Source organism: Trichechus manatus, unplaced genomic scaffold (genome assembly GCF_000243295.1).
Source record: "Trichechus manatus latirostris isolate Lorelei unplaced genomic scaffold, TriManLat1.0 scaffold00130, whole genome shotgun sequence".
NCBI lineage: Eukaryota > Metazoa > Chordata > Mammalia > Sirenia > Trichechidae > Trichechus > Trichechus manatus.
This window is the reverse complement of record NW_004444066.1, coordinates 485,949-500,499: the sequence shown is the minus strand read 5'-3', so window position 1 is coordinate 500,499 and position 14,551 is coordinate 485,949. Positions and strand designations below refer to the sequence as shown.

General features: G+C 51.0%; 1 protein-coding gene across 1 annotated transcript in view; it reads left to right on the top strand.

Annotated features, from left to right (window-relative positions):
• The first annotated feature begins 8,331 nt into the window (after window positions 1-8,331).
• Window positions 8,332-14,551, top strand: part of SYNPO (synaptopodin) — a 39,746-nt gene continuing 33,526 nt past the window's right edge. The window contains exon 1 of the mRNA XM_004384889.1: window positions 8,332-8,743. Coding sequence (XP_004384946.1) covers window positions 8,332-8,743 — 412 coding nt within the window. The remainder of the gene's footprint in view (window positions 8,744-14,551) is intronic.

Below are 14,551 nucleotides of genomic sequence, written 5' to 3'. Positions count from 1 at the left end.
TTAATGTTGACTTTATGTGTTTTACAATTGCATATGAGAATTTAACATAATTGTGAATTTCAGATACAGATGCCACACAAAACATAGAATGACAGCTGTCAAGGACTCCCACCTTACCATCATCTTCTCTTAGTGATACATAGCACTCCCTAGCCCTCTTCCCTGCTTATTATTTTTCCATTGACATTCGTATTTACTTATTGTCTGCTTACCCACCTAACATGTGAGCCCCTTGTGGGCAGGGTTTCTTTTTCTTTTGTCCACTGTGTGCTACCAGTGCTTAGAATAGCGGATGGCACTTAGCAGGCAGTCAGAGAATATGTGTTGAATGAATGAATAAATGAATGACTGAGTCTCCACTTTACAAAGAAGACAACTGAGATTCAGTGAGATGAAGAGACTGGTCCAAAGTTACCCGGCTCTCTTCAGGCTGAACTGAGGTCTGGCTGATACTTATTTCTCCAGAGACCACCTGGCTTGCCCAGCTTGGGGAGTTCTTGGGGAGTCCCAGGCACTCAAAGCTACCTCTTGCCAAGGGATGCTTTCCCGATGCTCCCAGAACTTTCCCTCCTCCCCCAGCTTCGTATCATGCCCATCCAACACTGGCCCCTCTGCCCTGGAGGTGGACAGGCATGGAGGGGAGGAGGGAATTAGGGAGGCAGGAGGAGAGGTCAGAGCAGGCTAGGCAGGCAGGAAGGCCGATGGCTGAAGGCTGCTGAGGCAGTAAGGAAGGAGGCCAGGATTGGTCAGTCTGCCTTGCAGGACTGGAGAGGTGTATAGGCAACATGGCATCACAACTGTGCATCCCTCTGGGACTGACCCCGCCCACTAGAAAACACCAGAACAGGGAGGATTCAGGTGCAGCTTCAACCCTTGGCTGCTACCTCCCCACATACCGCACTGTCCAAGACCATTTACACTGGGGAAACCGAGGCCCAGGAGAAGGAAGTGACTCTTCCAAGAACACATAGTAAGGTAATGGCAGACACAGGGCCTCCTCACCGTCAGAGAGGCTTGGGATTCCCACTGTTGGAGCCATAGAGAAGGAACTCGCTATCCGAGCTCCCATCCCCTTCGTGGCGGGAACATACTCTCAGCACAGGTTCTTGAGGATAACAGAAACTCCCTTCCCACTTGCAGGGAGAACTCACTCTGGACACCATCCCTCAGCAAGTCACCACAGTGCTGCCAGGCAGGGATGGCACGAGCAGGTGTACCCTGAGCCATCTGGGCCAGTTCTGAATTACCCCTTCCCCCAGGGTAATCTTGTCTTTGTCCCTAGGCTATATGTAATGCTAATCCCTAGGTCACACCCATTCATTATTTCATGTGATAAATATTTATTGAGTGTTTACTATGTGCCAGGCAATGTGCCAGGCTTTGGAGACAATCTCCTCTCTCAACCTCCCTCCACTTCTTCCATCCTTTCTTTTCTTTTGTTCATCCTTTCATTTATTCAGTAATTATTTACATTATTCAGAGAGTACAGCTTTATGGATAAGAGTGATATTTGGAGCTAGACTATCAGGGTTTGAGCCCTGGCTTAACCACTTACTAGGTGTGTGAGCTTGGCAAGTCACGTGAGCTGTTTCCTTATCTGTAAAATGGGGATAATAATGGCACCTATCTTAAAGATTTTTGATGAGGATAACATAAGTTAATGCATGCCATGTGTCTGGAATAACATCTGATATAGCAAGCACTTCATAAATATTAGCTGTTATTATTGTTATTGCTATTACGTACCTGGCACTGTGCCAGGTACTGAGGACATAGGACTCAAATGCTCCTCTCAGAGGGACCCCTGCAGGCCAGCCCTCTAGCAGTCTCCCACCTTCTGCTCTGGCCTTGCTGTCTCCAGTCCTGCCCCCGATAGCTGGCCTTGCAACAGCTCCTCAATCCTGTACACCCCCTCCATTGTCTTTTCAGTCAGCAGGAGAGAGTCTAGGCAATTAAAGCCTGTCACAATCTGGCCACCTTCTCTCCCACCCTCACCTCCCACTGCCCTTCCACGTATGGCCTGACCTCAGCTTCTCCAAGCCTGTGGTGTTCCCCAGATTCATCCCCAAATGGTCCTGCCTTCTCACCTTCACTTGATCTGAAGTGCCTGCTGTCCATCAGAATCCCAAACTCTTTCTGGCAAAGTCCTGCAAATCCAGCTGAAGCATCATCACTCCCAGGAAGCCTTCCTTCACTCTTCTCAGCCAAGAATCATGGGCTCCTCCTTTGAATCTGCATTGCTCTTTGTTCACAACTTTGCTTTATCCTGTGAGCAATGGGGAGCCATGAAGAGTTCTTGAGCAGGTGAGTGACACATCCAGAGCTGCCCTTTAAAAGAATGGATCAGAACCTATATAGGATGGAGACAGGGAGACACTGCAGGTGGGAGGTCAGGTAGGGAGATTTCTGGGGCAGAAGGACCTTCAGAGGAATGAAGGTCTAGTCTTTCTAGGGCTGCCTCCTCTCTCAGCGTATGTCAGTCCATAGAATCACATGCTGTGATTCTCCACCATGTCTCTATAGTCAGTGAGAGAGTCAAAACAAAGACACCATGCCTCAACCTGGTGCAGTCCACCTGCTTAAACCCTGACGCTCACTCCCTTTGTCTTCCTCAGAGGCCACAAGCCAGGCTCTTTTGGCCTGCGGGGGTACTCCAGTCCATGGGGATTCAGGTTGCCTGGGGGAGGCTGGACTGTGCCGTGCACCAGGTACTCAGGGCCTGAGGGCCAGGCTCACCAAGCATCCCCAGAGCCCAGCCGGAAACCAACACGCAGCAGTGCTCTCATTTCCTGCCGAAGACAAATGAGCCTGTATTTTCTCAACAAATCCCTGCAACAACCCTGTGAAGTAGGTACTGTTTTAACCCCTGTTTTGCAGACAGGGAAAGTGAGGCTCAGAAAGGAGACTTACCCAGGGTCAGGCAGCCACTGAGTGGTGGAGTCAGAATTCCAGCCAAGATCCTATTCCAAAGCCAGTGCCCTTCCCCTCCATACAGGGAGCAGCAGAAGGGATTTCAAAGTCCCAAGGCCACCTCCTCCCGGCCCACCCATCTCAGAAGGCCACAACAGGAGGTGCACTTCATGGATGGGGACTGCAAACATCTGATGCCAGCAGATGGGCTCAGCTTAGCCTCTGGGCCTGCGGGGAGGCAGGGGAGAGGGGACAGGGGAAGCTGACCCCTCAGGGGGAACAGGGCTTATTTGAGGAGCTGGAGGTGGAGTGTCTGGGTGCCTGGGTACCTCTGACTCTGTCTAGCCCTGGATGAGTCCTTCCCCGCTCTGGGCTCAGAGTTTCCCTCTGAGATGTGGGCACCGGATTGGGTGGATTCCATTGGCCCTGCCTTGCTGAAATTTGGGTGCCCTGGAGCCTTGTGGCCAGATAAGGAATAAGGACTTGCGGGAGATGGAATGAGAGCTCGTTAGGGGCCTCAGACCATTTCTGCTGAGGCTGGAGGAGGCTGTCTCCTGGCTGCCAGAGAGATCTGCCCACACAGACAGGTCGCTGTGGTCTGAGTGCAGCAACCTTAGGGCCTCAGTGGTTCCTGGAGTTGGAGTCTGTGGCAGCTGAGAGCAGGGTAGAGCCCAGGCCCCAGCAGCCTTGACTCGCATTCTGCTCTGCACCATGTCACTCTGGACATGGTACTTTCCCTCTCCATGCCTCAGTTTTCTCATCTGTAAACTGCTTTCTCACGCCTACCTCACAGAAGAGTTAGTCAAGGGCTTGGACCAACATATAGCAGATGCTTAGCAATTGGCAGCAGCCATTACTGTTACAGGTCCCCATCCCCATGGCTCCTGGATGGGGGTGTTCGAAGCCAACTTGCACACTGTCTGCCCCAGCCCCCTTGTTGGGCTGGGACTCAGTGGCTCCTTGGGAGGGATCCTTGAATTGGAGCACTCCTGCCAACCCCTCCCTCCTGGCTTGGCAGCCTGAAGACAACGCCGGCCAAAAATATTTGTGTGGGTGGCGGAAAGTTAACTTTTCCGCCTCTCTCTTCTTTCCTGGAAACCGTGGCCACCATCAAATACAGCAAAACAGAAGCAGGAATAGAGGGAGACGAGGCCCCTGCAGGGAGTCAGAGGGAGCCCTGCCCCCTCCCCACGCCCACTCCTTCTGCCTTCTGCCATCTGGCTCCGTAGTGGGTGTGGGGTGCAGGGTAGGAGGTGGTTCCAAGTGCTTAGTGTCTGCAATGACAGAGGTGGATGGACCCTCCCACACCATCTGGTTCAACCTCCCAGTGTGTCCTTGGGGAAACTGACTCCAGAAGGCAGAAGGCACCTGCCCAAAGCCACACAGCCAGTTAGGGCCAGACAGCTCTCTGCGGAATTCTAAGGCCCTTCTCGAGTCTAAGACTCTTTGAAATTCTAATGGTAGGAATGTCAGGCAGCAGCTGGTGAGTGAGGAAGGCCCTGGAGGGGGTTGAGGGCCTAGAGCCATCTCCTCTGTTCCTCTGTGTCCACCATTAGGGTCACAGTGTTAAAGCTAGGTTCAAACCCCAGCCTTGCTGTTTACTAGCTATGTGACTTAGGCAAGAAGTCACTTCACCTATCTGAGCCTCAGTTTGCTCATCTTTGAAATGGGATAATAATAATATCCAGCTCGTAATATGTGTTCGGGAGTCCCTGAGTGATGCAAATGATTAAGCTTTTGGCTACTGTCTTCGCCATCTAGTGCTGCTATAACAGAAATACCACAAGTGGATGGCTTTAACAAAGAGAAATTTATGTTCTCACGGTCTAGTAGGCTAGAAGCCCAAATTCAGGGCATCAGCTCCAGGGGAAGGCTTTCTCTCTGTTGGCTCTGTAGGAAGGTCCTTCTCATCAATCTTCCCCTGGACCAGGAGCTTCTCTGTGCAGGAACCCTGGGTCCAAAGGACGCGCTCTGCTCCTGGCACTGCTTTCTTGATGTTATGAGGTCCCGCATTCTCTGCTTGCTTCTCTTTCCTTTTATCTCTTGTAAGATAAAAGGTGGTGCAGGCCACACGCTAGGGAAACTCCCTTTACATTGGATCAGGGAGGTGACCTTAGTAAGGATGTTATACAATCCCACCCTAATCCTCTTTAACATAAAATTACAATCACAAAATGGAGGACAACCACACAATACTGGGAATTATGGCCCAGCCAAATTGATACACACATTTTTGGGGGGACATAATTCAATCCATGACAGCTACTAACTGAAAGGTAGAAGTTCAAATTCTCCCAGAGAAATCTTGGAAGAAAGCCCTGGAGATCTACTTCCAAAAAATCAGCCATCGAAAACCCTATGGAGCACAGTTCTACTCTGACACACGTGGGGTCACCATGAGTCAGAATCCACTCAACAGCAACTTGTTTAGATTCCCCAGGGGGCACAAACTGTTTCTCAGCTACTAACCAAAAGGTTGGCAATTTGGATCCACTCACAAAAGAAAGGCCCGGTAATCTACTTCCAAAAGATGAAACCAAGGGGGGAAAAAAAAACAGTTGCCATTGAGTCAATTTTAACCATTGAAAACCCTATGGAGTTCAGTTCTACTCTGACACCCATGGGGTCACCGTGAGTCAGAGTCAACTCAATGGCAATGGGTTTAATATATGTTCAATATCGTGAGCTCCTGTTCTTCCTCCTGACAGAAGGTTGGCTTCTTTTTCCTGATTTCCCTGCTGCTGAGGCTGTTCTAACAGATGCCCAGTTATCTTTCGGATCCTGATGTGTGTTTGCCTTCCTCCTGGCTGGCTCAGGTTTGCCTTGGGGCCTGACAGTGCATTTATCTCTGCTGTCTTCCTACCAGAGTCTCTTGGCACAGCTCAGACCAGAGCCAAGGCCCCAGCCTGCTGGGGGCTGGGGTGCCTGACCCCTGCCTGGAAGCAGAGTGTGGCCTCCAGGCCGAGTGCTGCAGCAGCTGAGGTCAGCCCAGGCCCTGAGGTCACCAGTGTCCACAGCCTTTCACAATTCACTGGATTCTCACTGCCCCTGGGCAGCCAGCATAGGGGAGAGACGAGAATCTCTCTCCCCATTTTGCAATAGGATAGATGAGATTCAGAGAAACAGAGTGACTTGCCTCAGTTCACAGAACTAAGTAGTGGCAGAATTGAGTCTTTAACCAAGATCTGTTAATTGCAAGGTTTTCTCTCAAACGTAATTGGCCATCGGCCCTGTCTTAGACTCTCTCTGCCCATCCTGGGACATCTGACCCACCTCCACCCTATGCCTCCACAAGTAATTTCCAAACCTTTGTCCCCAGCCTGGAACTCTCCCTATTCTCCAGGCCCCCATGTGAAACTGCCCACTGCCCATCTCCCCCAGAAATCCAAAATCTAACTCATCTCTCTGCTCCCCTGAACACCTGCTTTTTCCCATTTATTCCTGATCTCTATTAACGAAATCACTGTCACCAGAGCTAGGAATCTGGACCGCATCCTAGACTCCTCCCTCTTCCTCCACACCCACTCTCCATCTGCCTCCGAGCCCTGCCAACTCTACCGCGCTGTATCTCTCTCATCCAGCCCCTTCTTGCCACCCCTTATAGGAGACCTCCATCACCTCTTCTGAATGATCATCCCTGTTAGCATTCATAAGCAATCATACTATTATTGTTGGTGTTGTTATCATTCACAGCTCCCTCCACCCCCCACCAGATTTTAAGGCTTCATGAGCCAGGGTGCCATGTCTTCTTTATCCCCTACTGTCTGCCCAGGATCTTTGATGGTGTTTGAAATATAATATGAGCTCAAGATATTTTTGTAAGCTGAATAAATAGCCAACATGTATTGAGTTATGTCTCAGAAACTATGCTTAAGTCTTCTGCATGCATTTTCTCACTTAATTCTCAGTGCATCACTAAGTCAGTTGTTAGTTGCTGTTGAGTCAGCTCTGCCTCATGGAGACCCCATGTACAATAGAACAAAAGGTTGCCTGGTCCTACACCAGCCTCATGATCATTGGTCTGCTCAAGTCCATTGTTATGGCCACTGTGTATTCTGAGTGCCTTCCAACCTAGGGAGCTCATCTTCCAGCACTATACCGGACAATATTCTATTGTGATCCATAGTGTTTTCATCGGCTGATTTTCAAGAGTAGATCACCAGGCTTTTCTTCCTAGTCTGGAAGCCCTACTGAAACCCGTCTACAATGGGTGACTCTGCTGGTATTTGAAATACCGGTGGCATAGCTTCCAGGTATCATAGCAACATGCGAACCACCACAGTACGAGAAACTGACAGACAGGTGGTAGAGTCAGAGATATTATAATCCACATTTTACAGAGGAGGAAGCTGAGGTTCAGAGAGGTCACATGACTTGCTAACCACCACACTGGTGGCAGAGCTGGGATTATAACACAAATCCTGGGCACAGAAGCACATCACTGCACAGTCTCCTTTTGCTACTTTAGCCTCCTCCGGGGGCCCAGCCACCAGTCTTGTGTCCTCTGCCCCACTGTCCCTGTGTTCCCCAACGTGGAGTATGTGCCTTTGGTGGCACATGAAAGAATTCACTCTAGGTGCTGCCCAGTTAAGAATTTTTAAATAATTAGCTATTTATTTAATGTGTATGGGGAAAAAATGACTTAGCACAACATACTTGTGGTTTTCCTACAATTATTGCTTAAGATAAGTCTCAAGTAACAAAAGCTAGTTATTTAAAGTTAGTTTGAGGAAAAGTATTAAATAAATAAAGCCTCAGGTGGCATAAGGATATGGCGAAAATCTGGGATGGCTAATGACTGAAGCTTGGTAAACACTTTGCTGTGGATGTGTGAGACCTGCACCCCAAGTTCTCAGGGCCACCCCAAGATGAAACAAAAACCAGTTGCCATCAAGTTGACTCCGACTCATGGTGACCCCCATGTGTGTCAGAGTAGAACTGTGCTCCACAGAATTTTCAATGGCTGACTTTTCAGAAGTAGATTGCCAGGCCTTTCTTCTGAGGCTTCTCTGTGTAGACTCGAATCCCCAAGCTTTTGGTTAGCAGCCAAGTGTGTTAACTGTTCGTACCACCCAGGAACTCCCCAGGATGAACAGTTCTTAGAAAGTCAGCTGGGAATACCCAGCAAGCTGTCTCACCTGCTGTTTCTTTCCTCCCCGTGCAGACAGATCATCTTGAAGGGGGCCTCACAGACCAGAGACGGGTTAAGAAGGAGGGCTTGGGGCTCTACCACCCCACCAGCCCTGGAAGGACTTTTCTTCCCTGTCAGCCTGAGCTCATCCCGGCTCTGTGTTGGCCAAAGAAGGTGAAGCTGTGGCGAGCCAAGAAGGCCCCCAAGGAGTGGAGACCAGTGGTCACACAGGTGGCCCTAGCGCAGGCCCAGCAGCCAGCTTCTCTGCACTGCTGAGATCAGGCAGCACCATGCTGGGCCACCACCTCCCACCACCACCTGTTGGGCTCAGTGAAGGGGGTCCCACTTCCTGTGCCTTTGGGATCCCGGATGGGAGCTACAGATGTCTGGCCCTGGAGACTGAGGAGAGTGGTGGTGAAGAGGGCCTTCAAGGAGAGGCGGGGCTCATGGACCTGGAGGAGAATGGGGTGGCCAGCAGGAGTGGGGACAAGTCAGCCTGCAGAACCACGCAAGGGGCACTGCAGCTGCCCAAAACCCTGGGCACCCAGCCACCCAGCTGCTCCAGGGAGGCACGAGGGGGGTCCCAGCATGATGACAGAGTCAGCCAGGACTGGGATGCAGCAAAGGCCCGGCAGATGATGGCAGCCAGCCCCAGCCCCAGCCCCAGCCCCAGCCCTGGCCCCAGGGTGGCCCAGAAACCAGGTAAGCTTGCTTTGCTTCCCTTCTGGTCCTTCATGCAGGGACTCCTAACCATATTTTCTCATGATACAGAACAATCCCACACACTGCCCCACGGACTGCCCAGATTAACAGCTGTGGAGAGAGAGGGGAAGCTGTGAGTTACGTGCAGTCCGGCTGTGCCACATCTAACCCCACTCTTTTCTCTGCTAAAGAAGACATGTGAGAAGGCAGTGAGAGAAAGCCGCGTTATCAGGCTTGGTTCAAAAAAAGTACATCTCTTGCTCTCGTCCGCCCATTAATCACAGTGTTAACAAGTGACTGTGGAGTGATGAGGCAGAACTCCTTCGTGGACGTACTGAGCGCCAGCTATGTGCTGGATGCTGGGGAGGCAGCCCTGAACAAAACAGAGGTATTCACTGCCCCCCTGGAGCTGCTGAGGGAGAGACTGAAGCCTCTAATCCAACCTCCTAACTTCACAGGTGGAGAAATAGGCCCAGAGTGAGGGAGAGACTGCTTTAGGTCACTGGGGGTGTCAGTGGCCGAGGTGGGCCCACATTCCTCACCTGGGCTTCATTTTCCCTTCTGTTAGAAGTGATGAAAAGAAGCACTGGTGATGCACCAGTTAAGCACTCGGCTGCTAACTGAAAGGTTGGTGTTTCGAACCCACCCAACTGCTCCATGGGAGAAAGATCTGGCGATCTGCTCCCATAAAGATTAAATAAAAAAATAAAACAAACCTGTTGCCATTGAATCAATTCTGACTCATAGTGACCCTATAGGACAGGGTAGAACTGCCCCGTAAGGTTTCCAAGGAATGGCTGGTGGATTCGAACTGTCAGTCTTTTGGTTGGCAGCCAAGCTCTTAACCATGGAGCCACCAGGTCTCCCTATAAAGATCACAGCCTAGGAAATCCTATGGGACAGTTCTGCTCTGTCACATGGTATTGCTATGAGTCGGAATTGACTCGACGTGACCCAGAGGTGACAGAGGTAGGGCCACCTGGGCTACAGTGAGGCTCCAAGGACAGCACATCAGGAAAGCTCAGGAAAGCTTGGTGCGCTCTGCATGGAAGGAAGGAATGATGATCGCCCTCCCGCAGGCGTCTGGAGTCCTCGGAGCAGGGCAGGGCCAGGGAAACCCACACTGAATCACCTCCAGGGGCCAGGCCCATGGAAACACTGAAGTGGGTCCAGATGGAGAGGACGTGAGCCCAGCCATGCTCAGCTTAGGCAGGAGCCACTGCCAGCAGATTCCTGGGGGGCACAGCGTGTGGAGGGAACACAGGCCTGGGAGGGCTCGTGCGTCAGGAAACTATAGGAACACTCCATTTCTCTGCAGGCGTTGCTGACGCCCTGGCTGCCATGGTACCACCCGTCCTGCCCACTCTTCTGTCTGAAATAATTCTCTCCAGGTTCTGACCACCACCATCAGCACCACCCCTCTGGCCACCAAGTCACCCTTGGGGCCTGGGTCACACAGGGAGCTGGGCAGAAGCAAGGGGAGGGCCTTCAATTCATCTGGGACAGGTAGATGGAGGCTTGCGGGGTCACAGGGAGGGCCCAGTAGCCTTGAGCTTGGAGGTGGGACCTCACATGAGAGTCAGCTAAAATCTAGATCTCCTAGAGCAGGAAGTCTCCAGGACTTGCTCCCTGCCTTCTCATGGACCATGGCTGGAGGTCAGAACACCTAAGTGCAGATTCTGGCTCTGATTGCCTGCTAGCCAAATTCTGGGCAAGGCCCTTCCTCTTGGTGAGCTTCCGTTTCTTTATCTGTGAAAGCAAAAACATGAGCCCTACCTACCTCATACAGCTGTAGTGAGATTGAAGCAATCTTGCGCGTGGCAGTGTTTTGGAAATTTTAGAATCTAAATCGGTTCGTGAGGGATGTTGACACTAAGTAAAATTATCATCAGCTGAACCGTACAACAGCTACTATTTGTTAAGCCCTTATGTGCTGAGCCTACCGTGCTTTGCATGTATTGTTTCATTTAATCTCATCACAGTCCCCTGAGGGGAATACTGTTATTATCTCCATTATACAGATGAAAAGACTGAGGCTCCAAGAATATAAATGACTTGTCCAAGACTCTTGACTAGTAGGCTGCTAAGTCATGATTCAACCACAGTTTTCTGCAAATGGGGCTTTCACTCATAGTCACCGCTCTGTTCTGGAATTGTAAGGGGAAAGTGTTGTTTGTGGATACTTGGGAGTGGAAGAGGCCATGAATGGAGGGAGAGAAGAGGCTACCTTTATTGGTCCCTGTTGGCATCACACACTGTGCTGGGTCATTTAGTTGGTATTGCATTCTCACTATCTTACTATAGTCTTTCAAGGCAGGCATTATTCTTCCCATTTTACAGATGAGGCAGTTGAGGCTTAGAGACTTAAGTCGCTTTGCCTAAGGTCACACAGCCAGTGTTGGAGCTGCAATTATGATTGTGTTCTGCTGGCCTCACAGCCTGGTTCATTCCTATTTTTAATGTCCAGCCAGATAGTCACCCAGTTCTGGCCTGAACATTTCTTGAGAGAGAGAAGGGAGGAGTGATGTCAGGAGGCTAGAAGGGGCAGGGAAGGCTTCTCAGAGGTGGAGACAGGCAGGAAGCTGGATCTTGCCGGAGAGTAGAAATCGGGGTGGTCTTGGGTCAGAGCCCACACAGCCTTTCTGCTCCTCGGGAAAGGGAGTGGCCAAAGTCCCTTCTCTTTGTGCAGAGATCCAGAGGGAAGAGGCCTGTCGAGCTGCCAGGTTATTAGTGGATTAGAGCTTCCTTTCAAAGCTTCCCCCATTACCGCGAGAGGATTATAAGCATCTTCAGACAATTACACTCGTCCTTCCGCAATTATACCTGCATCTCCAGAGTGCTCCCTGGCAGTTTTAAAGATGAGCCACAACATCTTCTGCTTCGGTCACTGTAGAGGCCTTCATTCTGGCAGGGGAGGTCATGGGCATTTTTCTCTAAGGCCTGAGTACCAGCTGACCAGGGCAGAAGGGGGTCCTTGGCAGGCTGGAGGGGTAAGGTTGTGGAGAGGTGAAGTGAGGAGCAGCCTGCAAGTCAAGTTTCCTACCATCAGCTTCAGCCCACTGGGAGCATGCATGTGGGAAGGCCAGTGTAACATAGGGCTCATGATCAGGCCTCAGCCAGTCCTAGCCGGCCTGCAGCTCACAAAGACAACCCCATGCTACAACCATCCTCTTTCCACAAAGTCTCAGCTGGCCATAACTGGTAGCGCTCCTTGAGATTATTGTGCAGATTGACACGCTGAAGCCCAGAGACAGCAAGTTTTTCTACCTCACTGTTCAGCTGCCAGGCACTGTGCTAAATGTTTTGTATGGATTACTTCGTTTCATCCTCTATGAACCTATGAAGGATCATATGAACCGTGAAGTTCATGCTTTCCTTACCTCTGCTTTACAGATGAGGAAACTAAGGCATATGGAGTTTACGTGACTTGTCAGAGTGTTCTGGCTTGTAGGTGGAGAGTGGGGATTTGATCCCTGGGCCGTCTGAGCCCATGCTCTTAACCACCCTCTGTGCTGCCTTGTTTCCATGGAGACAAGGCAGCAGGCTGTGTTCTTCCACCCACCTGGGGCTGGAAAAAGGTTGTTCAGACTCTGTGGGATGGTGCAGGATTCTGCCAGCCTCATTCCTTGCCCCTAAAATGCACTTGAGGATACCTGGGACCCACTGCTGACCCAGTCTCTCCTCCACTGAGTGGCTTTGGGGGAGCTACTTTTCCTCCTCTCCAGGCCATTTGTTATTGGGGGTGGGAGGATCTGGAGGCCTTTCCAACTCTAGTAGACTCTGTTTCAAGCCTCTGGGCTGGGGATGGAGCATGGATCTGGGTTGCCAGATGAGCCTACCCCTGGCCATGTCTATCTTGTTGAGGCAGTGGAACACGTGCCCATGAGAGTTGACTGTGGTCATTGGGTCAAGGACAAATCCCTGCTCCTCAGGCCTGTGGGGTGAGGGTGACAGAGCAGGAGGCTGGGCAGGAAGCTGCCCAATCCACCTCCTGCTCCCCCACACCACACTGATCTTAATAGGAGGGTGATGGTGTAGGAGCATTGCTCACAGGTTCACATAGGCCTCACATGTACACTGATGAATATACACACTTTCACATACACATAAACACTCATGTGTACACACATGGTATATACATGCCATGTTCTTATGCAAACACTCACATGTGTACACATGTACACTCACATATCCATGCATGGGGAATACAATAGCACAACCCCCCGTCCTCCCCCAGGCCCTTTTTCACCCATGCACATCTACCTTTCACATGTGGACACATGCCTCACACTTGGATACATAGCTACCCTCTCACCTGAAAACATACAAGTGGACGTGCACACTTTCATGGAAACACATCTCCTCCCACAGATAAACAGGTTAAAAGCATGTTCTTGTTTCCAAAAGCATGTTCTTGTTTCCATTTTCGTTTGCTCACGCACCTCCGTTTGAAACCTCTCTTGCATGCACACATTCTCTCCTACAGGCATATCCACTCTTGCACATCCACTGTCACACACCTACGTACAGATTGAACCACTTTCTCTCCTTTTTCCTTTTCCCTATCTCTTTCTCTTTCATATCCACCCACACAGTAATCCCAGCCTCTCTCTCCATCTCACCCACAGTTTGTTTCCTGGTTTCCCACAGGCCAGCCAGCTGCAGCCACTTTCCCAGCACACGAACTCACAGGGTAGTTGGCACCCTGCCTGATGCCAGTACCCAGTCCCCCCTCGCGACCCCCAGTCCCACCCTATGGCTGCCCCAGGACAAAAGCAGCCGCAAGGTTGGAAGAACAGTCTGCAGCCCATGAGGTCAGGCATTCTGGTGTGTATATTCTGGGAGGGCTTGTTCCCTCTGTCACCTGACCTCCCACACTCGGAGCTAGCAGGCGATGTCCTAAACCCCAGCCACCTGCAGCTCTGCATTTCATAGAACCTTGGGTGGGGTGGGCTTATATCAGTGTGTTTTTTGCTTCCTTTAGTAGAAATCTAAACACAGAACCTTGATACATAAGACCGATGAAAGTGGAACTGCGCTGGTTGAAGGGGTGGGGTACTTGGAACAAAGGGAAACTTAGGTGAAAACCAGGGCCAGCATTTTTCCAAATGTGGTTCTGCTTGAAAATCACTGAGGATGTGGAGGGTGCTAGCTATCACTCCTATTTCCAAGTTCCTCCTCCCCGGACTGAGAGGGGGGCTGGAATCTGGGAATCTGGACTTTCAACAGCATCCCCGGTGATTCGATGCACACTGACCCCTGCCATAAGGTTCCCCTGAGCCCAGTCGGAATTTCATTTGGTTCAATGTACAGTTGGGGAACTGAAGCCCAAAAGAGGCCACAGACATCCCTGCCCTTGTTGCTGGCCCACTAGTTAAGTCAGGGGATGGCGGCAGGCTAGGGAGACTTTGCTAAGTCCTACCAATGGAAACAGAGTTACTCTAATTACTGGGGTGAGAAGGGGGAGATTGGCCTGAGGAGGTTCGCGGACAGTCAGTGACCTGCATCTGGATCTGACAGAAAACGGGAGAGGAAGTGTCAGTTATGGGGTCAAAATCACAAAGACAGATCTAAAAGGGGTTAATGGGATTGATAGAGAAACGAAGGGGAGACGTGGGCTAGGAAAAAAGAAAAGATTGAGGACAGACAGATGGACAGAGAGATGAAGAAACGGAGAGACAGACATCCAGGCAGCAGAGACTGAGGCACAGCGACAGGAAAGAGGGAGAGGGGGGACAGGCCTTGAGAAGGAGGCCGAGCCCGTTGGGTGGGAGTCACACCCCAGGGCTGGGCGGGGCGGGCGGGGCG